The sequence below is a fragment of the Silene latifolia genome, chromosome 4 (genome assembly GCF_048544455.1).
Source record: "Silene latifolia isolate original U9 population chromosome 4, ASM4854445v1, whole genome shotgun sequence".
Taxonomy (NCBI): domain Eukaryota; kingdom Viridiplantae; phylum Streptophyta; class Magnoliopsida; order Caryophyllales; family Caryophyllaceae; genus Silene; species Silene latifolia.
In genome coordinates, this window is record NC_133529.1 from 110772143 (window position 1) to 110799903 (window position 27761).

A 27761-nucleotide genomic window follows, 5' to 3' on the forward strand; every position below is an offset into this window, starting at 1 on the left:
GTGGAAGCCCACTTCCCCTTGATGGTCTCGGTTTTGGCCGAATGAGAGGAGACAAAAGGAGAGCTCTCTCCTCACTTGAAACCTAATCATTCATTTGCTAAAAATTTAGGGTTTTGAGAAAAGTGTCTCTCAAAATTCGGATCTCTCATCCAACAAAACCTCACAAAACAATCCTCTCAATATTGCAAGGCAATTAGAGGATTCAATTCTAGCACAAGGGCATTTCTCGGACAATCTTGGGTGCAACAATTAGGAGGAGATCTACTTTGATCTCTCATTGCCGAATTGCACTAGGACCGGAGGTTATTGCTTAATCTTTATCGTTTCATTATGTTTTTCGTTTATGACTATTGATCACGTATAAAATTTGCGTTATAATCCTTCAATTTATGGGTTTTATACGGATATTACCCTTCAGAGGGTAGGATCGAATCGGTAGAATCGGATCGTAGACTCGTAAGATTCTACAAATTCACTAAATATAGTTTTTATTTGGTAAAATATATAATTGAAGATCAAAACACTTATTTATACACAAAATATTGATAATTAATAAGTTTAGTATCATTTCATGAACATGTTCCTACAAATTACATGAAATTTGGATTTTACGATGTTATTTATAAAAATATATTTTAATATGTTTACTATGGAGTCGGATCGTAGGATCGTAAGATCATAGAATCGTATTATGATCCTACCTTTAGAAAATTTCGAATAGACAGGATCGTAAGATCCTACAAACATGATAGAATCGTAGGATCTGTGATCGGTCAAGCATTTCTGGATCGTAAAATCGTAGAATCATAGGATCGAATCGGGATTCTGACAACAATGATCTGAACTGAACTTACACGATCCGAATTTAAATTTTAGTATTATTATTATTACTAATTATTATTATTATTATTATTATTATTTGTTATTGTTATTATTACTATTGTTCTTCTTGTTGTTATTATTATTATTATTATTATTATTATTATTATTATTATTATTATTATAAAAAAACGCAAACTTTTATTGAGATTAAACAAAAATTTTACAAGAAAACAGTGGGCAGCCAAGAGAGAACACTGATAAGAAAATATAGTCTAAAACACAAGGTAAGATAATAACATTTTTCCGCTTTATATACATTGGTTTGTTCATACATTATACTACGGTTACATTACAATAAAAAATAATGAGAAGAGTGATCATTTTGTTTTAAAAATAATAATGTATATTTATCGAATAATTAATAATGTCAAATGTTTTTGCGTCGGTTTTTAAAAATAATACTGTGTATATAACTTTTCTAAACTGAATTTATAGGAGCTGAACTTATATGATCTGAACTAAATTGAACTTATAGAAACTGATCTGAACTGAACTTATATGATCTGAACTGAACTGAACATATAGGAACTGAGCTGAACTTATAGGATCTGATCTGAACTGAACTGAACTTATAGGATCTGAAGAGAACTTAAATTAAGTGACTTTAGGTCCAAAAGAACATGACCTTAGTGTGTTAGTGTATTGTAAAGTTGTAAATAAGTAACGAAAGTAAGGGTAATATAGTCATTTTTCATGCCAAAGACCCGGTTCGTCTGTTTTAGGAAAGTGTTTACATCTGTCTGGACCGGAGGGAGTATACACTTATTTTCCCCAAAAATAAGTTTCTCCCATTTGAGATGAAATGTAAAATCGTGGGAATTGTTACTTCTTTGGAACTATAATTCTCTTACGAACAAACGATCCTAAACCCTAATTTTTTGGGTTGAAATTAGCTAAGTTGATTTAAAATGAGCTTAATTGAACGGAATGAAGCTTAACGCACGAGACTGAAAGAAGTTAGCTAAATTGGACTAGATAAAACTGAACTGATACGAATCGAGCTAACTAAACTGAATGGAGCTGAAATAAACAAGATGGGGTGAAATGGGTTAACTTGAACTTGAGCCGAAAAGAACATGATCAAGTCGATATGTTTTATTAGGCAATAATCATAGTCATATATGTTTTTGGTTGAATAATCAGTCATATACATTTTATTAGGAAACAATCATAATCATAGACAAAGAATTATCAAACTATGTACCATGGGTCATCAATTGATTTTTCGGTGACATAGGAAAAGAAGATTAGTAAAATCATCATTATTTATAACTAAATAAAGTAGTAGTTTAGACATGAATAGAGGACATCAATTGAAATGAAAGCTTATAATCTCCTTCAACAATAAACATCCCAGAAAACACAGGACCAGGAATCTCAATTCCATATTTACTCATCAATTTGTTACACCCTATAAGTTTCTGATTAATAAACTCATCCATTGAAGACTTAGCATCCGCAATTTTTCCCTGAGAAACTAAGTCTCGCAATTTCCCACCATTTGTCAACATGTCACCAAACATTATTTGGCAAAAATGGAGTACATGGCTTACGGTTTCATCCGTCAAAATATCGTCTACAATCTTTCTTGTATCGTTGTATAGTTTATTTGCGTCGTCGTCTGCACATTGAAGCATCGCCTCGATGATGGGAACATCCGTGATGTTGCTACCGATCTTATTTGTAACGCAAGAACTGCACACGTTTGGCGCGTACGTGTTGCCGCATAATTGGTTTATTCGTTGATTGTCGGATTTGACGAAAGATGAGAGGATGGAGAAGTAGGTGAAGATAATAATAACGGTGCTTCGGTAGCAAGACATGGTATCTTGTGCTATCTGATATATGCAAGATTTGGGGTCACAAAGGAGAGACTTATGATGGGTGTGTTCGTGTAACATCAAATGTGATATATATAAATGACTCGATTATATTAGGGTGCATTCATCTGTTTTTTTTTTTTTTTTAAGGTAGTAAATAATTGCTTAGTCAACAGAAATCAAAAGTTTTCTACCTTCAATGTCCGAGTTAATTTCGAGCCATGGTGGATCAAATTCGAGCCGATTAGAGCTCGAATAGGAAGCTCGCTTAGACTCGGTTATTTTTTATTATTATTTATATATTTTTGATACTTTACCGTTGATTTTATTCATAATAAAATGTTGTTTAAGAATTTATGATTATATTTTTATTATACTCCCTCCTATTCCGGATAATTGTCCCATTGTCCATTTCCGTCTAGTCGGGTAACTGTCCCATTGTCTATTTTTGGTAAGTGTTGTGTGGTCCAAATTCAATTCCATTTCCGTCTATTCACATAACTGCCCCATTGTCCGTTTTGTGTGGTCTAAACTCACTTTCTTAATTCTTGCGCCATTTTCACAATGGGACGGTTATGTAGAATAGGAGGGAGTATTTAATAAGTATTTTATATTTGAAAATTTCTTAAAATATAATTATATTTAATTTGATTTAAAAGTTAAAGAAAGTAAATAAAATAATGTTTCAACCGGGTTAGAGTAGAGCTCGGGCCTAATCTGAGCCGATTTCGAGCTTTAATTTTTTAAGATCGGCAAATTCCGAGCTGATTCCGAGCTCACATTGTTCAGGTTTCTGAGCCGATTCTAAGCTCACCCAAGCTCGAGCTCAAATCAGCTCCGTTACACCCTTATATCCATCGACCATCATCCAATAACAATAGTTTGAAATAATTAATTTAGTACTTGTGCATGTACGGGTAATCATCCTAATGAGCTGGTATTTGATGGCCACTGATAATGTGTTTTTAAGAATAAGGATAATAGAAATTAATATTGTGACAATATTTTTTTCGTGGTAGTAGTTAGGAGTATTCTCTACCGATAGCTGAGACAATTTCCTTCGTGGTACTGAAAACAATTTAATGGGTTGACTCCTTTCAAGTTTGACATTTTCATTCACAAGAGCTAGTAATCGACAATTTAATGTGTTGACTCCTACCAAATTTGGTTTTTTCATTCTCAAGAGCTAGGAATCGAACCTCTGACCACTTGTTCAAGAGCTGAGAGCCTTGATCACTCACACCGGCCAACTTTAGTTAATATTTGTGACAATATGAAAAGAATAAAGAGTATGTTTGGCCTCACTTCTCAAAAATGACTTTTTGTTTTTCAAGCTTAGTTTTCCAAAAGTGTTTTTTAAAAGTAGATCCAAAGTATGTGAGGGTTGCTAGGTCGTCGCCCGGAAGCGACGCGCCATCTTTACACCTGGGGGTGGTGTCAAATAGGCAAGGGTGCGCTACATCTTCTAGACCCGGGTGTAGTGAAAAAATATGTAAGGGTTGTTAGGTCGTCACCCGAAAGCGGCGCGCCACCTCGAAGTATGGGTGTGGTATCAAATAAGTTTGGATCCAGGAAGCATGGTCAAGAGCGGGTAAAGAAATCAGGGCATGACTTTAGGAAGGGTAGTAGGTTACGTTTTGGTACTTGGAATGTTGGATCTTTGACAGGGAGATTAGCGGAGGTAAGAGAGGTTATGAAAAGGAGGAGAGTGCATATAATGTGTGTACAAGAGACAAAGTGGGTCGGAGATAAAGCAAGGGTGATAGCGCCTTGGGGTTATAAGCTTTGTTACACGGGTAAAGACAAAAGTCGTAATGGATTGGTATTGTCATTGATAAAGATTACATCTATGATGTGGTAGAAGTATCGAAAAAGAGTGATAGGATTATGAGCATTAAGCTTGTAGTCGGGGATGAGGTGTTGACTATTATAAGTGCTTACGCACTACTACAAATCCAGGCAACTACAACGCCCCTTTAACAACGTTTATGCACGAAAATCACAATAGACGTTGTAGAATGTATGGCGCGATTTTTACTAAACTTAATTACAACGGGTATGGTTATATAACCGTTGTTATAAGTTTTAACAACGGGTTAAATTTGCACAACCGTTGTTAATAATTTGGCGCAAAATTGGCGCAAAGTTAGTGAAAAGTAATCACAACGGGTATTTTTAAACCCGTTGTTAATACTTATTTGACAACGGTTGTTGATTTACAACCGTTGTTAAAACTTATTTAACAACGGTTGTTGTTGAACAACCGTTGTCAATCCTTTCAATACTATAAACCACACAAACACAGATCAGCTACAGCCACAAAACACATACATAACCTAACACAAACACAAACACAGACAAACACAAACACAAACACAAACACAGCAAACACACTTTCTCGTCGTCTCTTTCTCTCTTTCTCTCTTTCTCATCGTCGCTTTATCATCTCGCCGTCACTGTTGGTTTCATCGTCTCTTACTTTCTCTAATTATCAGGTAAATCTCGCCGTCACTGTTGGTTTCATCGTCATTGTTTTCTTTTTTTAATTATTTCATTTGCATGTATATATGATGGGTTTTTATCGATCATTATTATGTTATTATTCGCTTAATTAGCTAGTAAAACAAATTAAATAAAATAAAACAAAGAAGAAGCAAGATGATAGAGAGGAATGCATGATAAACTTAATTAATAATTCATTAATATATATATATATATATATACATAAATTAAAAAAAAAATTACATTTCTAAAAATGCAATTCTTATATTTTCATAGAGAGTCTTATTCTCTTCTATGATATCCCTCCTCTCCTCCTTAGCTATTTGGAGGTTTCGTTCAGCAGTTGCTATATCGTCATATAGCTGCAACAACTGCTGCTCTGTCAAGCCATTTCTTTTGGCGTCCTTGAGTGCGGCTTGAGCATCCACAAGATAGCTCCTAAAACTGTCCTCGATGTGGAGAAACCGGCGGATGAAGCTGTTGTTGTTCTCGGTCATAGTAAGAGTTTTAAGGATGTAATCGTTCATTTTGTTGATGAACTTTGGAGTTGTTTGAAAGATTAATTAGAGGTTGGAGATTGTTTTAGCAGTTACGGTTTGAAGATAGTGAGATAATGGAATGGTGGTTGAGATAATGTATGTATTTATACTAAGTAATGTGTCCTTTGAGTTATTTTTTAATTAATATAATATATGCATGTTTAGGAAGTTGTGCCATAATCATCATATCTCCCTGCTTCAAATCTAATGTAAACCCTTCTCATTCCATATATTGTCCATTCATATGCACAAAGACAGGATGACAAGTAATAATGCATGCATCGGAATTATAACGGGCCCCGTAATTATGCATGCATCTAGTAATATTTAATTTAATTTTTTTTTATTTTGTAAAAACAAACAACAACGGTTATGTAGATACAACCCGTTGTCTTTAGTTATAACGACGGTTCCTTGTAAATTAACCGTTGTTATAACTTTCCCACCAAAATTGAGTCACACTTTCCACAACGGGTTTTGATACTTAAAACCGTTGTTAATAGTTTTAACAACGGGTTGCTTAAGAAAACCAACCGTTGTTAAAACCTTTTACAACGGACGCTTTAACAACGTTCGCTATTTTATATAACAACGGTTTTTAGCCGTTGTTATAGCCTGTATCTGTAGTAGTGTACGCACCCCAAGTAGGTTTGGATGCTTCTTTTCGACGAGCCTTCTGGGAAGATCTGGAAAATGTTGTAGAACGAGTCCCTATTGGAGAGAAATTGATAATTGGTGGTGACCTTAATGGGCGTGTGAGTACTAGTCGAGTTGGCTTCGAGAGCATTCATGGAGGTTTTGGGTTCGGGGAGAGAAATGAAGCAGGAAGTGACATATTAGATTTTGCTTTGGCATATGACTTGGGTATAATGAACACTTGGTTCGAGAAAAGGCATTCTCATTTGGTGACTTATAGGAGTGGAGAAAATGCTAGCCAAATTGACTTCCTTTTGGTAAGGAATGTGTGGAGGAAAGAGTACACCGATTGCAAGGTCATACATGGGAAAAGTGCCACAACACAGCACAAACTAGTGGTGCTTGATTTTCGGAGTAAGAGAGACTTGTGGAAGAGAAGATAATCGGTGAGGCACGAATCAAGTGGTGGAAGTTACAAGGGGAAAACCAACAATCGTTTTTGGATAAGGTCGGAAGTAATTGGCTCCCTCTATTCCGGTCATTTGTTGTCATTTTCCATTTTTGGATGTCTCAGTCAATTTTTATCCTTTCTATTTTAAGAATGAACTTGATGAATAATTTGATCATTCACGCTCAATTTGTTCTACTTGTCATTTAGTAATGGCTCACTCCCTTTTCTTTGGTCTTTGTGCCAAAACCAAAGGACAACAATTGACCGGGACGGAGAGAGTAATTTTTTAGCTTTTGGGATTTTTTTTTTAACTTTTAAAAATTGTTGTGTTTAAGTGCTTTTAAGTCCAAAAACATTTTTACAAGTTAGGCCAAACACACACACACTTCTTAATAGTTTTTTTTCTTAATACTAACTTGCTTTTTATATTTTTAAAGTGTAATTATATTGTATCTTTAATCCGTAATCGCATCCCTGTGAACAAATCCTCGAATTGTTTGCCACCGAATAAAAGCAAGTTAATCACGATTCGATTTGTTTCCAAATTTACTTTTATCATTAGAATACCATAGAAGTAATATTACCGTTGCGTTCAAGACAACACAAGTACAATTAATTGAGACAGTAATCTGCAGATCCACCCCATTTTCCGAACCATAATCATCCCAATACAGTATAGAATAGACAAATTTTATAAAGAAATAAATAAAAATGTCAATCTTCCCTGATTCCCCCTATTTCCTACTCTAATCTATAGATAGACTAATATTCCGCCAACGTTCAAATAATTTTCGAGACCAGCAGCACGTGACCCTCACATGACCCCTTCCCTAATTACCCAATCTACCCTCCACAATCTACCTTCCCAGAATTCCCACCCCTTCTCCATACACAATCACAGACCCATTCTGGTAATTTGAGCAGAAATACGCTCCATAATTTTAAAACGCAGGCGCCAAAACCCTCGAATAATTTATTACTACCCCGCGCACCTCTATTTTTCACTACTCCTATTAAAATCAAACCCCATTTCAACACATAACTCACCTATCTCACCTACTTTATAGTTTATTCTATCCTCTTTCGGAAAATGCGTCACCACATCGCCGCCGAAGCATCGCCATCCACCCCAGCAACGCCTTACCTGGATTCAACAAAGCGAGGGAAGAAGCGCGGCAGCTACAACTGTGGCAGGTGTGGGGTCCCTAAAAAGGGACACGTGTGCGACACAGCCACCACTTCATCTCCGGCTACTCCACGTCCTCTACCGCCGAGGCCTCAGCGTGCTCTCACATTCGATGATGCCGACGTGCCTGATTCTGCTGAGCTGGAGGCTGCCGCTGCGCTTGTCCAGGTCGCCCAGATGGTCGACGCCGGCGGAGGGTGGCCTGCTGGATGCTTGATGGAGGTTATGAAGAAGCTGCCGCCATTGGGATTGATTGCGGCCGCCGGTGTTTGTGTTGGCTGGAGAGAAGTTGCTGGCCGTGTTTGGAAGGCCACTGAAGAGCTCCGTGTTCGGGTTCCGAATACGGGTTCGGTTGGATTTGTTGGATCCCTTTTGAAGAAGTGCCCTTCGCTTCTTCGGATCTCTCTTCGAATCGAGAGGTTTGGTTATTAATTTTTGTTTGATTCAATTGATTAGATCTACCAATTTCTTGATTTTGATACTACTTTTATCCACGCTTTAGTATTAATTAGGGTTTAGGAGCTGTTGATTGTTTGTAAAATGTTTAAAAATGGGATTTGCGGATTTGGCTAGGTTTTGCAATTTGGTTTGACTATGGTGCCAATCCAATAAGATCTGATGGAAATGTGGAAAATGTGAGGTTGTACTGTCAATTGCTGGTGCATATATTCTTACGATTTTGCGAAGACTGTTTTGCTAATCTAATTTTGTTTAAGCTGATTTTTTCTGATTGTTTTGCTGATCTGAACTGAGGGAATCCCTATGATGATGTAGAATGTTTTTGTGGTTTTGCATTAGTAGTGCGACAAAAGGTGTACAAGATCAGTGAACTGATGTGTAATGACTTTCAATTCGCTTTTGCAATTTGAGATGTACACTTCTGAAGTGTTGTGCTTGATTGCAGTGATGTTGATGCAACAATGCTGGCTTGTATTGCATTTTCGTGCCCAAACCTCGAGTCTTTGGAGATATTGATCTCAGAGTCATCAGTCAACCGGATAACTGGGTATAAAACTTGAGCTCCCTTTTCTTATATTGTAATGGTACTATATATATAGCTACTTTGTTGGGCCTCGATTTATTTATTTCTCATGAATATGCAATGGTATTAGCTTTCATAAAAATTGTGCTAGACTAGATGAATTTCCTTATATATTTTTTTCTATCAAATGACATCGGTTAATGATAGCTAGATATGGATATAGTCAGATAAACACTAGGGTTTGGACCATTATTTTCGCTATAGAATCCTCTAAACCTTAATTGATTACTTTGGAAGTTTTTTAAGCTTTTTCGTTACAGTTGGGCATTAAACCTACCCACGGCTCAAAACATGCTCTATATGGCAAGTTGAGTGTGTTAGATAACTAACATGAACTACTTCAAATCCGCAACAATACCACCAACATTACCCCAGTGCCTCAATGACTCCCACAAATTGTTGTAACAGTCGAATGTACGCAGCCTTACCCCTGTGTTAACACAAAGGAGCTGTTTCTGAATGACCCAAGATGAAACTTGCGAGGTAAGGGGGGGATTCTTGATATATTTTTTGTCTGTACTGTATTTTAATGGACATGCTACTCGGATAGAGTAATTAGTAATGGCGGTGACATAAAGTCGACTGTTAATCACCCAACAATTCATGCCTTGAACACGTTAATTCAGTTTAATAGGCTATGTATGGTAAGCTAACACCTTAACGTACTTGATATTATAATAAAGAACATCTGTAATTGTGCAAGTTTTGGTCCCAGAAAGGCGTGTCAGACTCGGGAATGGGAGCTATATCCTTGCATTGGATCTTATCCCATGCAAGTAATCAACTTCAAAATGGGTATGGGTAGATAGCTAACTCATAGATGTTGATTTCTGGCAAAAAAATGCAAGATAAGTTGAGTTTTTGTGCCACAAAGTGTGCCTTGTTAAGCATAATAGCTTTGAAATTCTCTGTCACCTTCAAATTTACGGGAGTTTTTGGAGGGCCGGCCAAGCCACTGATTAAAAATGTTGTACATTTTACAACATATGTTCTGCTTTGAGCATTTGAACCGCCAATTAACCTATAACATGCCATTACATGCGCAACTGATACAAGTTGCAGTTACGTGCTATGGTGCTCATATTTGGCATGTGTATCATGTCATATAACCTCATCAGATGCTCTTAGGATCCTTCTAAACAGTTTTCAATCAATTCCACATGGTGATTCCGACAGTTTCCATAAGAGTAGGTTATAACGTTCAAATTCGACCTTTTTAGACCATCTTAGATTCATAGGTACATGTTATATTGAGTTCTAACAACAATTCAGTCACCATAGGATTACTTTGTGCCATATGGTTGTACGGTTTAATCGAACATTGGTGATTTGGCACACCTTTCCTAGTTCCTACACTTTATGAGAAGTCTATGTCATACACCTACCATGTTCTCTAAGAAGAAATCAAATGTCATCCTCACGGCCAATGTGAACCCTTATGATGGTTGTCAACGATTTTCATTCAATTTATATTTGATAACCTTCAAACTTCGCGTTTTGTGGACCACACTTGGTGACCATAGGCGACCATGGGGTGTTGAAATAGTTGATACCAACTCAAACCGTAGGACTACTTTTGTGCCATATGAATGCACAATTATTTGGTGATGTTAGACCCTATGTGCCCTTATCACATGGTAGTGATGCACAATTAAATTACCATCCCCATCTATTTGAAGTTAGGGTTACCGGATAAAGTTAGTCACCAACCGAATCGCAAATGAATTTTCAGGAATTACATATTCAAAATTACAGCTAATTATGATGTTTAGTTATGGTAATATCGAATTATGCTCTATTTTAAGCAAATTGTGTATTCATATTATGAATTCAAATCAGTCCCTCTTGAAACACCTAAGAGCGTTTCTCACAATTTTTTTGATTTGGACACCTTACCCTCTGAAGCCATGAGTATGAATTAAGCCATGAGTTTGAATTATAGCCTTCAGTGTCCTATCAGCTTTGTACAGGGTTCCAAAGTTTTTAAATAGTGTTTTGTGTTGCAGTCGGTCATTTAACTTACCGATGAACTAAGTAGACAGTTCACATATTTTGGCATGTGTATCATATTGTATGGCCTCAAATGTGGTAGCGTCAGCTCATAAACAACATGGTGTGACTTCAACCCCTAGGGCCTAGACACCTTAAAATCACATCAGGACCCCAATTTTGGACCATTTATGTCAATAAGATTATTTTAGCTACGATCCCTCTTCTCCGTGATTCCTAGAAGTGACATGATTTGTCGACTTTGAAAGTAATCACGGAGAAGTGACATTATTTGTCAATTTTGGAAGTAATATGAGCATCGGTCATTAAGTGTGATGAGTAACAAAGACAGCTATGTTCTTGGCATGAATGCATGACAACAGTTTTGGAGTAAAGCTCTCTTGGTTGAGAACAATATGCGATTTGCCAAAGTATAACAATGATGTGTCATTAGCTAGGTGTTTGTGTAAAGCTAATAATCAGTATTACCGCGGAACTCTTTCTTGATGTCCTCTCTGAGTTCTGCTTTAGATAATTGTCTGATAACAGAAGACCTATTCGCAGAGCGACGTGTCTTTCCTAAGGTCTTCACATTTTCAAGTAAGCCAACCATTTACACTGACGTCCTCTCTATAACTGCAGAGATGAGCTGGGTCGTTTTGTTGGTGATAGACGATGTCTTTCAAGTCTTAAGATGGAGGGCTGCTCTAGCATGGGATCAATTATAATTTCTTCAGCTAGTCTTTCCACATTATGGCTCTCAGATCTTCACTCCCTTTCTAAGACGGTGATTACTCTTTTCCCTTCTGTCATAGAAGATATCTTATCTGCTGTAAATTTACTTATTTGAATGACCCTCAATATTTTAGATTATCAATTGCCCAAATCTGAGGGAGGTGTCTTTGAATTTTGTGCGTCAAGAAGATGATGGTACTGACATCACAACCTTGGTGGATAATCTGGGAAGATATTGCCCAAGGTTGCAGAATCTTCATATTGCATCAACTAAAATATCTCATTCTACCGTGCTTGCTCTTAGCGGTGCTAATCTGAAGTAAGTGCCTGTACCATCAACTCCTGATTTTTAAAGGCTGATAGTAGCAAATGACAAACGTTGCATGGTGCACATGTTTTACTATGCATAAAAAAGGTTCTTTTACTATTCTTTGGTTTTAGACTATGATAGAACAAAACAAAATGATTCACTATATAGCTCTTATTCGATGCAAATCACAATTTTATGGGTTATTGGAAACAATCTCCCTATCTGCTTACCCAAACCATTGTAGAACCCCTCAATGCACAAGGGTCTATGAAATCTAATCTATGGTGTTTTAACTTTCAGGGGATTGAGGATGCTCTCATTAGTATTGGGGTCGGGCATCACTGATGCATCTGTTGCTGCTATAGCTTACAGCTTCACAAAGTTAGAGTTGCTGGACTTGAGTGGGTATGCTACTATGTTTCTTCTTCAGTCTCTCCTAAATGTTAATCATTGACTAGCTGGATTATGTTCTTTTATCTGCGTGAAAATTTTGTCTCTTATCTTTTTGGTTCAGGTCCAGCATCAGTGATAGTGGCCTTGGAATTATATGTAACGTGTTATCTCGAACACTTACAAGACTTCTCCTTGCACTTTGCCCTAATGTCACTTCAAGTAATTTCCTTCTCTTATACTGTCTTTGGTGTTAAATTTTTTTCTCCAGTCCTTTATTCTGAACCTTGTCTACTGCACTTTACAATGCTCCTCATCTCGATTATTTATTCTGTGTGAGAATTAATATGTTTTTTCACGTACACAAAAACCTGTATAGTTGTATGAGACAGTCTTACATGTAAGACCAACTCACTAGCCTTGCAAGGAAATGAGAAACACGTAATTTTCTTAGATGGTCTGGCATATGTGACCATCTGATAGTAGATTAACTGTTTCATGTATATGGAAAGTAACATGTTTCAATTGTTCATCTTGAACTATAATCAGGTGGTATTCAATTTGCTACGGCTCAATTACCTAATCTGGAACTAATGGACTGTGGAATGTCCATCTCTGATCCAAATGACGCCTCTGTGAATGAAAGTAATGAGCAACAACTGCAGAAAAGCAGTAAATCTCATCACATCTACCAGAAGCTTATAGTCAAACATAGCCGACTGAAGAAACTTAGCCTCTGGGGTTGTTCTGGTTTAGACGTGAGTTTTTGTGACTCGTACAGATATGTTGTTTTTAGCTTCCCTTTTTAAGACAGAATGTAATATGAGGGAGAAGAGAAAAAGAAATTAATAATACTTCTATTAATGTGATATTCATTTTTTATTATTTCAATCTGATGTTTATAATAATTTTGCAGGCCCTATACTTGAATTGTCCAGAGCTGAAAGACCTGAATTTAATTTCCTGTAGAAATTTGCATCCAGGTATGTCTCCTAGGGTAATCAGATTACCAATTGTTGCAACATACTGCAACCTTTTTAGGCAATAACAATAACCGAGGCCTTTGCTCTATTCAGGGAGGATAGTTCTTGAATGCCCGAGCTTAGAAAGAATTCATGCTGCAAATTGTGTGAAAACATTGCATGAAGTAGTCGACACTCAGGTAAGAGCTCTGTTTGTTTCTACCTCAGTTTGTCTCAATATAGATGTGCATTGATTCTTTAAGTGCTGATGATGTTAATTTGAGATTACTCTACTGACATTGTTGCAGGTTAATAATAATAATCAAACAGAGAGCCAGATACTAAGCAAGCGCATGGCTGATGGCTCTAAGCGCGTTAGAATTCCTCACATGCTCTTTCAGCTGGTGAGTCTTCTACGTTTAGCACAACACGCATTTAAATTTTAATCCTAGATTCATCATTGCTCGATTGGTTCATGAGCTAATTCTTCAAATTGCTGTAATATTTGTGCTATCACTTCCATGCTAATTCTTGAGCGGAAAGAACATAAAATTATCAGTGTCCCTGAGTTAGAAGCACAAACTTGTGTAAACATATAATATAACATGGAACTATCTGAGTTTTATCTTATTGATGCAGCCTTCTGATGATACCAAACAGAGCGAAGTTCGAAAACGAAGATGTATCGTATCTACCGGATGAATCCTCCTCAAACTGTGAGAGTTTCATGTACATCACTGCAAAAACTTTGTATTTCATTGTGAAAACTGAGAATTACAAACCATTGTTTAAACTTGGGGACTATCGGGTCAACGGCCTCTCCCTAAATTTACAGAAGTAACCCTCTTTGCGATTTTAGAGTTGGGAGACATTTGAGAAACATTTTCTTGAAAGTCACTTTATGTAGTTTATGAATTAAATAAAACTGAATAAATCCCATGTAATTTCAGATTTTCAGGTATAATTTGAGTTAATTCTTTTGCATGTTTTACACCTTTAGCAGCAATACATTTATTCAATAAAACGAAACTTTTCTATACGAAGGTCTTAAAATTCAAACAAGAGTTGTCGATTATTTATGTTGGATTGTGTTTTTTTACATACGTATTTTACTCTTTCACATACGGTTTTTACTTATCCTTATAATTTTTTTTTCTGTATCTCACTCGTTTAAAACCAAGTACCCACCCACTGGCCTACCTTCCCTCCGGTCAACTCACTAGCCGACCACCACCAATCAGACCCCACCACCGTACCAACTACCAAACAATCAGGGGATTCATCAATATGGGAAATCAAACAAGTTGGCAAATAATTGCTGTGTTATTTGCCAAATTTGTATCAATTTTTTTTTTTTTTTTTTTTTTTTTTTTTTTGTGGAAAAACACCCAGAGGTGTTATATTTTAATAACGAGAAATCAAACAATACAGCTTGGTCACCGATCAGTGGTAACTTATCCCCCAAACACGCTTTATCAATTACTCGAGGCCTAATATGAGCTAGCGCATGCGCTACTGAGTTATTAATCCTACTAGTATGTGACCAAATAACAGAAGTAACTCATTACAAATAGAAATAATATAATCTATAATCAACAAAAACATGCTCCGTCTTTGACGCTTCTCTCGAACAGTATCAGCAACTTGAAGACAATCACATGTTGATGTCCCCTGCTCGTCGCCTCCAGCAAACCATCGACCACCGCTATCGCTTCCGCAATGTGTGGCTCCCAGACCTGCTCACGGCCAACCGCCATTCCCCACAAAACTGCACCTCCACCGTCCCTACAAACAGTCCCCGTATCCAGTATCCACCCCTCCACCACACCCGCGTTATTTTAACTAAGTTGTTGAGGAGGGTCCGTTGATAACTCCCAAAACCCTAAAATGACAAAAGTGATCCTTGTACAATCGACTCTAACCATGGTTAAACCAATCCAACTCGATTTATGGCCATCTCAGACTCACCTAAAGTAAAAATTGATGGTAAAACATTCGAAACAACCACAAACCGACCCAATAAGAACACACCCGAACTGATCCGAACCTTAAATAAAAAGAACACTATCCACATATACTCAGTTGAATCTGGCCTTAGATAGAATCAACAAAAATGTCGACGCCGGAGCATCAAGCTAAATTAATCGACGGCAAAGCAATTGCTCAGACAATCCGATCGGAAATCGCCATTGAAGTTCGTCAACTTTCCGATAATTATGCCAAGGTTCCGCTTTCCTTCCTTTCAATTTTTTCGACATATTCTTCTTCTTCATTGATTATTGTCTTTCCCTTTTGTAAACTCTCTGTTTTTATATGAAATTTTACACATTGATTGTGTTTTTTCGATGTTTCGATCATGTATTACATTGTAAATCTCATCGTATAATATAGTTTGTATAATCGTATAAATGCTGATGTTTTTATTGTTGATGAAATTAGCATTTTGTGATGTTAATTGCGAGGAATAGTTTAAAAGATGCTTAGAATTTTGACATTACAAATTTGATAGTTAAGGAGAATAGTATAACTTCTAGAATGGGCGAAGCACTCGATAATTAGGAATTGCGTAGTGATTTACATGTTAATCTTGTCATTGATTGGTCACACCGGTGGTGGTGGTGGTTAAGTTAGTATCATTTACCGCTTATGAGTTTAATTTGTAGATGATGATGAATGGAAAAATCATTAGGGAAGTGTTATGAGATTCTTCGAATTATGTTTGAGTTGTCTGCACTCTGCAGTTTTGTTGGTATATGGAGCCAAGGGTTAGTTATAAACCGCTTCATTTATATTGCAAAGGAAAGATACGATAATGATTAGGTGGTCTGGGGAAAAGAGGTAGATAGAAAATGTTAAGCTTGTTAGTTAAACTTTTATGCACTTTTGCTAGACATGGGACCGTGATGGCTACAAATCTACAATGTCCTAGGTCAATCATGAATGGTGGTACAGAGGAATTTAGTGATGAAGAAGTTCCTGCTGTCTTTTGCTTGCCGCCCTACGCCACATGCGAGATGATGTACATTCTTATACAGTGTATCTTCTATACATATTAAGTAAGCACCTCGATAGAACATGCTCACAATTAGCTGATGAGTGAGGAGCAAGTGAATCCATTAACCCAATCCTTGTAGAAGGCGGAGACACCTATTATTTTTTGAATACGTCAACTTGCCAAGTGTGAATGATTAGACGCTCAAAATATGAACTATAAGGTAAAGACTACAACTTAAAACCAATCAATGTAGAAAATATACATAAGTCAACAAGTGTTGTTTAAAAAAGCGCGCACTTAGGTGCCAGCCAAATGGCCTGAAAGTGTCTACGGCACATGGGATCCAAAAGGCACACCTAAAGCGCACGAGGTGGAACTAGTGAGGAAAGAGGGGACTATTGTTGCACAAAATTTTTTTTTTTCTAAATATAAGAGTCTGTTTGATCTCCAATGTGCCTTGTGTCCATAAGGCGTGCAAGAGCCTTCACATCGCGCCTTGTGCCTCGTCGCCTTGAGACCCCGTCAGCCTCAGTGTGCGTTACTCCTTCTCAAACTAAGTCAACAAGCTATTAAGGTCTGGTTACTTATGGTTGGGATGTGGTATGACAATACAATTATTTTGTTTACTGTTGATAACAAAGTCTAAGGGCTAGACTGTTAGACCCAGTCTTTATTAAACATGATCTTAGAGGTTTCAGATTATCAACAGGTATTTGTTGTCGATGTGCCTTATCTTGGTTTTACTGAAATTTTATCTGTATTGTTACATAAGCCATGTTTCGCATTGTTTCAGATGTGGTATCTTGGCCCTTGGGGGATATCTATATAGACTATATTGAATCAATCAGAAACAAACGACTGCTCTCTTTTTCTTATAAAAACAGACTGTTCTGTTTATTTATCGGGGAGTTATTCGTGGCGGTGCATAACTGATCTAGCCTACTCTTTGAGCCAAGTTGAAACTTTGAAATCTTACTCATATGCCTTACTCTATTATTTGCCAAGGCCCTAGGACACAAATTTGGCAGATATTTCATTGTCTCAATGATTGTAGAGTTGAAGCATGGTGTCATTTATGTGTTATTTTTATAGGTTCCTGGATTGGCAGTAGTCCTTGTCGGTGAGAGGAAAGACTCTCAAACTTATGTGAATATGAAAAAGAAGGCATGCGCAGAGGTGGGAATCAAGTCATTTGAAGCTGAACTTCCTGAGCAAGTTTCTGAATCTGAGTTGATCTCCAAGGTGCATGAGCTTAATGCAAATCCTGAAGTACACGGTTTGTAATTCTTGAAACCAAGCCATGTGATTTGTGCTATTGTTTCACTATCATCTACTTTAGTTCCACATATTTTTATCAATACCAAATGATTTTGTTTGTAGAGATAGTTCTCCTTGAAAAATCATAAGTGTAAATGACAACCTATGCAGTAACACCTTCACAAATCACAGTAGTGGCCCCAATGAGCAAACTTGCTGCAATAAGTTAAGGTTAACAGGAAGATTAGGAATTGGTAGATTTGGGAGTGGTTCACCTTTTTTTTACCCTGTATTCTTTTTTATTTGGCCACCCTGCGGTAAAATGGGGGATTGGTGAGGTCATTTGAAGATTCATTTTAAGAGTCTTCTAATTATTGGAGTATACTAGTCTGCCTCTTTGATTAAATCAGCTCTCTGTCTTAGCATGTACTCATATGCTTTTGAAGAATGATTTTGTTGTGATTCTTGTGACTATGATCATGTAAGACGGCTTTCTTGTTGTTGTGGTTTGGCAGGTATACTAGTTCAGCTTCCATTACCTAAACATATTAACGAAGAAAATGTATTAAGTGCAATCAGCATCGAAAAGGATGTGGATGGCTTCCATCCTTTGAATATTGGAAAGCTTGCAATGAAAGGAAGACATCCTCTCTTTGAGCCTTGCACCCCAAAGGTTCTTGGTTCTGTTTGGCCACTGCCTTTATATTTATGATTCTGAATTTTGACCTTTTTTTGTGGAATAGGTTATGTAAGACTGTAAGAGCCTTCTGCCTATAAATAGCCAGATTTTTTACGGAGGTCGTTTGTGGACAGGGCTGTATTGAGCTGCTGTCTCGGAGTGGTGTCACTATAAAAGGCAAGAAGGCAGTTGTTGTAGGGCGAAGTAACATTGTTGGACTGCCAGTTGCACTCCTTCTCTTGAAAGCGGATGCAACTGTTAGTATTGTCCATTCTCGTACAAGTGATCCTGAACAGATCATTCGTGAAGCTGATATTGTCATCGCCGCAGCAGGACAAGCCATGATGGTATTGTTCCTTGCCTCTTGTTTTGTTTGGAGTCATTAGCCGAGCTACTTGTTGCAAGTTTCTGATATATGGTGACGGAATAAAATTTGCCTCTCAAACTCTGGATAATGCGGATACTATTAAGGCTTGTGGAGTATTGTGGGCCAATATTCAGTCAAGGCAGTATTAAGCTGTGATGAATATTATTGAGTTATTTGATTTGATACTCCAGTCCTTATGTTTAGACCGCCTTGACGGTTTGACCTCCCTTCGTACCAAACATTTACTCTATTTATTACACAAAAATAGTTATGAAAATTTGGCTACCTCATACTCTAAACTTGATTCCGCCCATGAATAATTTAGTGGTTCTTTTATCAAAAATCAAAATTTTCATTTCTTTGTGCTTAGTCCCTTGTCTGCTCTTTGAACACCCAGATTAACTGAGTCTCAGACTTGCCTGCAGCCGATTTTTAGTCCTACAAAAGGAGTGTATACGATGGCAAAATTTCCCTGCAATATTTGTGATAGCCTGACAGGGTCCACCTTTATTTTTAACTAGTCATTACATCTCAAGTAACAACAACAACAACAATATTAGCCTTGTGCCTTGAAAAGCTCCCTCCCATACTCTGGTAGGGGGTCAGATATGCACAGCCTGCCAGTCTTCCTCTGGTATTGAACACAGAAAGGCTGTTTCCAGGTGACCCCTAAAAACAATTGCATCTAGTCTTTGGTAGTTTGGTTCCTTTAAAATAGACATTCCTTATATCCCAAACGTCAAAAGTAAATTAGCAATGCCTTGTAAAGTTCAAAATTTGCTCGCTAGCCCCCAGTGCGCTGATCTTCCTTACATTTCTTCACAACTTTAATGGTTGATATTTTTCTCCCTCAATCTAGATTAAAGGCGACTGGATTAAGCCTGGTGCTGCGGTAATAGATGTAGGGACAAATGCAATTGATGATCCAAGTAAAAAGTCAGGCTACAGACTGGTTGGAGATGTTGATTTCCATGAGGCTAGCAAAGTGGCAGGATGTATAACTCCTGTTCCTGGAGGTGTTGGCCCTATGACAGTAGCCATGCTGCTGAGGAATACCGTTGATGGAGCCAAGCGTGTGATTCAGAAGTGATCTCCGTTCTTCACTAAGGCATGTCTCATGCTGTTCCTTCTCAATAATTAATTGAAGTTGGATCTATGAGTATTGTTCTGTTTTTGGTGCATCTATTATTATGCTGTCTGTATGGAATCACTGAAACATGTTCTCGTGACCTCTTTCTGAAGTGTCACAGCTCTTACTTTTTCAATTTGTTTATGTTTTTATCAGAATAAAGATTTCAGTTTTGGCAGATGCCAACAGGTTTTAACGCATTTGGTTATTATCTCGGTTACTTTTGTGAGTACAAAGTATGCATGCCTTTTTGCTTTACTTTTTAATTTATTTTTCAGGCCCCTTAAAAGGGTAGAAAAGCCCTTGCCATTAGGATCCTTTGTTAGTTTATAGTTCTTTTCACTTCTTGAACAAATTTCACTAATAGCTCCTACGAAAAGTTACTTCCTTCCTTCAATTGGATTTACTAATTTTCAAACAACAAATTGTCTCCGGGTAAGGGGGATCGGATGTACGCATCCTTACCCTTGTGTTAGCAACACATAAAGGCTGTTTCCGAATGAAAATTGCGTCTAGAACTATATCAAAAGAGTGAAAGACTGCCACTTCACGATAAAAAGAAGCACTGCCAGTTTAGTGAGCCATTTTGCTATATTCCATCATAATCTAAACCAAAGTATAAGGAGTTTTTGGTCCATTGGAAATGGAAATGATTTACTAATTTTCAAAAGGGCCACATATTTGTCAAGTGGATCAGTGGATGGATAATGGATCCTATAGTATACTATAGACTGTTTAGAAGATAATTTTTTTGCTGTATAGCTAAGATTTGCCCAAAAGAAAAAATGTAGTGAATTGGTTGAGTACCAAAGGAAAATGTAGTCAATCCAAATAAATGGAGGGAGACCGAGAGTACTTTACTTCATACCATACATCCCTTTACTCTTTTCAATTGTCTAAATCTCCAAGCCATAGTTGTGTACTTTTGTAGTATGTAGAAGTAATCGCTCTACAACAAACAAAAGGAATAATTGATGAAAAGCACTAGTGCTTCACCATTAAGACAAGACACTTGGTAGTGGGTACCAGTGAACAGAGGTACTTGACGTACTCGTTTAAACTTATTTGGCAGAAGTTGATGGGTTTGGCCGACGGGTATTTAAAAGACGTTAGTCCTGTGGGAAGATTGCTCTATAGGTTGAGACAGTTTGATGTACTTAGAAGCATTAGGTTAATTTTGCAGAATCTACACTAATTCTTTATCAGGCACTATCCCAGGCATTTTTAAACTTCTTTTTGTTCAGAATTCTTTGGGCGTTTGTTGAGGGGATTGGCTCTGAAGCTTGACTGCTACTCCGTAACTCTGAAGTCAAATGCCAAATCATGAAACCTTATTTGTTAAACTTGGGTATTGGACTGTCTGACAGATGCTGAGGAAAACTGATTGACTGATTGTAAACCTCCCAGGCTTGGTAGTTCATAATAGGTTCACTCAGGACTTAGGAATCAGGAGTATGTATTCCTTGATACAGTATCTATCCAAGTATAGGTGCACCTCACTCGCCCCGTATAGTGGTAGTTAAGACCTCTTTGGATTTTATGGCAAAGGCTTTACTAAATTTCGTCAATAAACATGGTCTTGGGATTGTGAGTTAGGATTGATACACGAGAGACCGGAGTAAGGATTTCTTATAAATTGTCCAGTTTTTCTCCGATGAACATAATGTCAGGATTAAAGATTGAGCTATGATCGTCTTGTTGAGCTGCCTTTTCCCGTCTAAGGGCGAAAAACATAGTAATTTGTATGGAAAATCATAGTGAAGAACCTAGGAGTACAATAAGGATAATATAAAAGAATTCTCATACTATATACTCGTTTCGTCTTAGTCATTTGTTTACCTTTTATATTCATTGTGAGAGGTATTGTAATCAAATGTAAACAAATGATTGGGACGGAGGGAGTAGTTGTAAGAATGAGTATACGCATCTGAGATTGTACAATTCTACAATCCAAATTAAGAAAAATGATCTAGATTATTTTTAAGATGGTATCGATGGTGAAACTGCTATAGGATCGTTCATAATAGAGTAGGATCATATGAGACATCGGTAGGGTCATTCTTCTAACTGTGATTTTATTTGCTTTATCAAATTTAAAAGGTACGGAGTACAGTATAAATTATGGACATGAATCGGAATTTGAACATCGTTGGGGCGTCTCCTCAGAAGCGACGCGCTGCACTTCTTAGAACCGGGTGTAGTGAAAACTGTTTTGTTCGCATTTTGAGGTGTGCGTCCACCAATGCACGGTTCTAAAGGATGATTCATGTCAGCCTACCCAAAATCATTTTGGGATTAAGGCTCTGATGTTGTTGTTGTTGTTGGAGTACAGTATAAATTAACACCCAAGATTTTTCGTTTCTGTGATCGGACAGTTCATTGTTCTGTAACTATACATTTTGATGGAATAAAACAAACAGACTCACTAAATTGATTGTCTTTTGATTGTGGACTAGAAGTCAATGATGCAATATCCAACACAATTTCATTTTGGGGTTATCTTGAAACAGTTTCTTAGTGTATGAGAGTGGTACGGCTGTGTACATTTAACCCTCCTTACCATGTCATTTGTGGGAGTCCTTGAGACATTGAGTAATGTTATTGGTGTTGAGCTTTACTAATTAACACGCAAGAACAATATTTTTAAAAAATTATTGTAGAGATTTCATTCATTTTGTACCCTTTCAAGTTTCAACATTATATTATACATACTAATATATCATTCTGATTTGTTTATGGAACTTATTTATTAAAATTATTTGTAGGATCGCCTATGATCCTCGATTTAATCTGGAGATCCCCTGATTCGTCAGTTCTAAGTAGGACCTAATTCCGACCACCTTAACTACTATTACTAATTTACTATCGCACGAAAAGCCAATCCTAAACTAAAACACTACTGATCTTCAGCTGCCAATGAATGTAGCAGGACAAAGTGCTTCTACTAGACTAATATAGGCTGTCTTTTAAAATGTTGCTTCATTTGCTTCACAAAAAGTCCATTAATGCCAAATGGAGGCATGATTGGATTTCCATAATTCCACATTAACATTGAATTTGATAGGCTGCTTAACACTGCATCCACCAGACTTAATGTCCCATCTTAAATTTTGTGAATATAAAACTCATATAAAAGAATGATCCTAGTATAAATAACTAATACTAGATCAGTTTTGTGCTGCGTAGTAAATTAATTTATATCTAGGTAATGGACACATGCTTATTATCCACAATTAAATTGTTAAAGTGGTTTCTGATTCATCTTAAGTGCTATGCATCTCAATATCTGGATTTGATTATGTTGATGAACCTTTACCAAACATTCTCCATTAAGTCATTAACGGCTCAAAGTGAGAGACTAGAGGAGGTTTTGGTTGAGAATTGTTACTTTAGTGCTTAGTATTAGTAACATGTCTAGGTAGCTTAACAGTTTCTCCTTACATAGTTTGAGATATGAAAGCTTTGGTAAGGCGATCCTGCATGACCTGCAACAAGCTGTACCGGTGATTAGTAGCTTAGGTACATAGATGGTGCATCGCCAATTTAGTCATGAAGGAAGTACAATATAGTTGTCTAGTTGAGGGATTATGTGCAAGGATTTAGTTGAGAGTACTATATTCATGTTGAGAAGATGACTGTATCTCGGAAACCGGAAATGATGTTGATGTTTGGCTGTTTTCATTTTGAATGTAGGCAAAGGCTCACTATTATGATGAATTAAAGCAAATTTGTTCATTAAACTTGTTGAGCTTTTATGTTAATGTGAAATTGTAGTATGTTGATGTAGATTTTACTGCGGGTCAGCCGTGTGGCATAGTGTTGTTAACATATGTGATGTTGCATGCATCCAGCCATTTAAGGCGCTAGGACAATAATGTTCTGATAGTGCTAAAGACCTTAAGGTTTGGTGTCGACAAGGAAATATTTGGTTTTCTTAGATAGATAAGGGGGTCACCAGTAGAGGCTTGATAAGGGATCCTCCAATAGAAGGGTTATGAGGTTCAAACCCACCAGGTTCAAGTCAGTAAGTGGGATACTGAAATGCCCTACCCAAGTCTCCTTCGAGAAAGAAATTATGAAAGAAAAACAAAACTAATATTTGGTCGCTTCGTACACACTCCTGAATGTACTGTATGCCATTAATGGCAATCACATCCTTGACCCTTCCACAATTGAAATAGAACTGCAATAAGTAATCCAAAGATATATGATTATATGTGATGGTGTGTGAAGTGTGAAAACTTGAAGCATGAAGAAAGAAAAGAGCAAAAAACCACTATGCAGGCAAAGCAAGATGGATGGGACCCAGACATATAAGGATTTCTGTAGCATGTGATATCCCACTAGAGATGTTATTGTTAATGTATGCTAATTATTCCCAAGTTTGGTGAGGTTACTAGCTTTGCAATGGTGGTGAGAAGATAAGAGGTGAAGTCTCATGGTGTGGGACCAAGTTCTGAACTTTTTTTTATTAGGGTTATTTGATATGAATAATTCAAACTATTGACCATCTTCTCATATTAATTCGAACTTTAATTTAACTCAAAATAAACCGTACTTTTACTACCCTTGTCTCAGACTACACTTAAGCCATATTTTACCTGTAAAACCCGGTAAACCAACAGGTTGATCTCATATTTTATTAAGCCTACTTTCTTCTTCCTCCGATAGCCCTCCTTTATCAAGACCACCACCACTCTACCACCCTTAACCTAGCTCACCACCAACTACCTCCAAGGTCCAAATACTCTTCAAATTACTCTGATCATTTATTATTTCCATCACATTTCTAATTCCCATCATCAATTCCTCAATAACTGAATCTGGCATTCTACTCAACCTTCTTCACTTTTACTCTTCAAACTTTCTTTCTTCTAGTCAAATTCCTCTTTTTCCGACCATTAAAATTAGGATGGAATTACTTATACAAACCCTCCCCCTTTCATTGTTACTTCACTTTAATGTTCAAAGTTTCAATATTTCTGGTGAAATATCCTCATCAATCTGAATATATCAATTAAACAATTCATCTTCTCAGTTTGAAGCAAAGTTTCAATATTTTCTTCCTAATCTCAGCACTAATTTCCTTTACGGAACAATCTCATAACAGATTCTTCAGTTTAAATCTATTCAAATTCTTGATTTTAGCAGGAATCACATTGATTTTAAAATTCCAGAAAGCATTGAGTTGATGGGTTGATGATCCAAAGGTTTCTTGTTCACTTTGTGGTTGTTCAGATGTGGTATCACTGCCGCGAGCAGTGAGGAAAATGTGATGGTGGTGGCGGCAAAGACGGGACAGCGGAGATGAACGAAGGAAATGGGTGTGATGGCGAGGATTGAAGTTTGGAGTGAGGTTGGGAGTTACAGATAATGTCGTGGTGACGGTGGTGCTAAGGTGCTGCGAAAATGGTGACGGTGATGCTAAGGTGGTTCAGTGGTGTAGGCCTGTGGGAGCGGTGAAGTGGTGATGAGGGTGTGTTTTCGGTGTTTGATCTTTTGTGAATTGTGATGGTGCTGATGGAAGTGTTAAAAGCATTGTGGTTAATGATCTTTTATTTTTTTTTTAGTTATGACCTGACAAACAGGTAACTGGTTACCGAGGGCATTAGGAGAAGATGAGGTTAATAGTACGATTTATTATGGGATTAAATGAAGTTTGGAGTATTATAAGAAGACCGCCCATAGTTTGGATTACTTTTGTAAAATAACCCTTTTTATTATTATTCATGTATTTATGTAGGTATTGCTAAATGCTAAGCTCAAGCCTCAGGTCAATAATGGAGGCACAATCACAATGCAACATTGCAATCTTTTTTTATATTTTTGTGTGTTTTTCTGGTTAGGTCAATCTGTCTGCAGTGATGCACTTTGGTTGTAGAGTTATGACTAGAATTGGTGGCAAAACAGATGATTCTTCCATGAATCTGTCGGAAAAATTATTTAACTTCTCTAACTTATCACATTGAGTGAGTATGTGTTTATTAGTTATTAGGAAACTTTAGTCGGTCAATGTAGTTCTCGATTCAATTTATGTTGTCTACAAACAAACTTGCCACAGGTTCTACAGGTTGGGTAATATTGTTATCTATGTTATATTTACTTGACCGAAAGAGTCTTTCCTGTGTTAGTTTTCGACACTTCCATTCGGGATGTAAACTGGAAACATCCTTAACTTGTGATGATTGGCTTGAGGTATTGTTTTGCTGCACAATTTGCACTCCTGTGTACTTAGTATGCCTCCCTCCCTGTAATCTAAATTTTAGTTTGTCAAGATAACTCTCCTCTATATTATTTTCTACTTTTGTAGATGTAATATATAAAGATCCCAATGTTCAGTGGGTATAAAGAATCGCTACTCTGTGACATTAAACTTTTTGCACTTCCTATAATGTGAATTAGAGGTAAGACAGTGCAATTCTCGATGCAATTATTATCGGTCAATTGAACTTCTCTGTATTTTATAATGTAAGAGTAGGTTGTACCTTCAAGGCTTCAACTCTTTTGCCCTCCTTATAGCAAGAGATATTGAGTCACTAAGGTAATGTTTATGACCTTATGTCTTACTAGATAGAAAGACGAACTCTTTTCTTGAGTTATACTTGCTCCTTTCAAGTCATTACCATACGTTTGTTCAAAATACCTGGAAGAAATTGTGGAAGACATTTTACAAACGTATAAAAATGACTTGAAAGGAGCGAGTATGAGAGAAGAAAGTCGAAAATCATTTGTGGGTATGTAATATTCTTCATGACTGACTTTAAAATTGGCAATATTGCTTTGGTGGATTAACACCTGTTTTCCATTAATTATGATAAGCAATATGCCATTATACATGAAAATTATATATTTTCAGGCACAAATTGAGTATAGGCAAACCAATTGTATATTTTTGTGGGGCGACACTGCTATTTCCATGATAATAGTGGTGCGAGGGGATTAGTTTATGCTTCCTTTCCTTTCAATGAAAAATAAAAAGAGATTGTTTTTGAATAAATTTGGAGTCGAAATGGTGTTTTGAAGAGCCTGCAATCCTTGCTTTGTTCCGCTTTTTACCTAATTTTCAAGTATTTTGCATTCAATCAATTATTTCCTGAATTTGCTCTTAGCAACTCTATTCCTGAATTACAGGTGCCTGGAAGAACTCTGCAATATTACAAAGGCACTGCATCAATGTTATAAACGTAAAGGACTAAAGGCTATGATGGAACGACAGGAAATCGAAATCTGTCTACCAAATAAAGTCTCGAAATTCTCCCTCCTTAGTTCAATTACTTAGTAATACGACTTGTAAACTGTATTACATGGTAAAAACATGAAGAACTCAAAATTGGTTCATATATGAAGTTTTGAACCTAAAGTCCTAAATCTTACCCTACCAAAGATCTGCCAGGACATGAATGATATGAGTATGACTGTTTTTTTTTTTTATTATTTATTAATTACTGCCTTCAATTCATCTCTTCTTGAAATTGCGCAGTAGTTACGAATTATTGTCATCTATCATTTGTGTTTTATGGTTATCTGTGTATACCCGAGCACTCCTACCCGCAAATCTGCAATATGCGGGAGTACTGGAGACACCAGGGTAATATTGGTGTTTTATGGTGGCTGTATCTACTCTGATCTGATAAATTTTCGGAGAACCAGACATCCAGACCTCTGCTCATGATATTTATTTGTAAAAAAATTATTGGTCAAAGTGGTCCGATGCGATTCTTGACGTAATTTTTATTGTTGGTTATCCGGAATTGTTCTTCGTGTTTTGACCAGAGATAAAGGCTCCATTTCCGTCACTAGCGTGAATCTTTAAAGTACTGCAGTAATACTGTAATAGTGTTTCAGCATTGCTTAAATGTATAGTGAATCTAAAATAAAATTGAACTCCCT

The 27761-nt window shown here is 36.9% G+C and overlaps 2 protein-coding genes across 3 annotated transcripts; both read left to right on the forward strand.

The window, feature by feature from the left end:
* Positions 1–7816: 7816 nt before the first annotated feature.
* LOC141653823 (F-box/LRR-repeat protein 17) lies at positions 7817–14498 on the forward strand. Its single transcript, XM_074461685.1, has 11 exons — positions 7817–8435; positions 8921–9022; positions 11690–11834; positions 11917–12101; positions 12393–12497; positions 12607–12704; positions 13032–13240; positions 13399–13465; positions 13559–13644; positions 13753–13848; positions 14084–14498. The coding sequence occupies exons 1-11, from the start codon at positions 7921–7923 to the stop codon at positions 14144–14146; spliced, it is 1671 nt and encodes a 556-aa protein (XP_074317786.1). The 5' UTR covers positions 7817–7920; the 3' UTR covers positions 14147–14498.
* A 928-nt stretch (positions 14499–15426) lies between these two features.
* Positions 15427–27231, forward strand: LOC141653828 (bifunctional protein FolD 2). Of its 2 annotated transcripts, XM_074461692.1 has the most exons (6): positions 15427–15668; positions 17532–17715; positions 18212–18369; positions 18510–18722; positions 19602–19850; positions 27003–27231. In XM_074461692.1, exons 1-5 carry the CDS (start codon positions 15558–15560, stop codon positions 19830–19832), a joined length of 897 nt encoding a protein of 298 aa, XP_074317793.1. In that variant the 5' UTR covers positions 15427–15557; the 3' UTR covers positions 19833–19850; positions 27003–27231. The 2 variants fall into 2 exon arrangements, with proteins under 2 accessions (XP_074317793.1, XP_074317792.1); XM_074461691.1 differs by lacking the exon at positions 27003–27231 and having other exon boundaries at positions 15435–15668; positions 19602–20091.
* Positions 27232–27761: the final 530 nt, after the last annotated feature.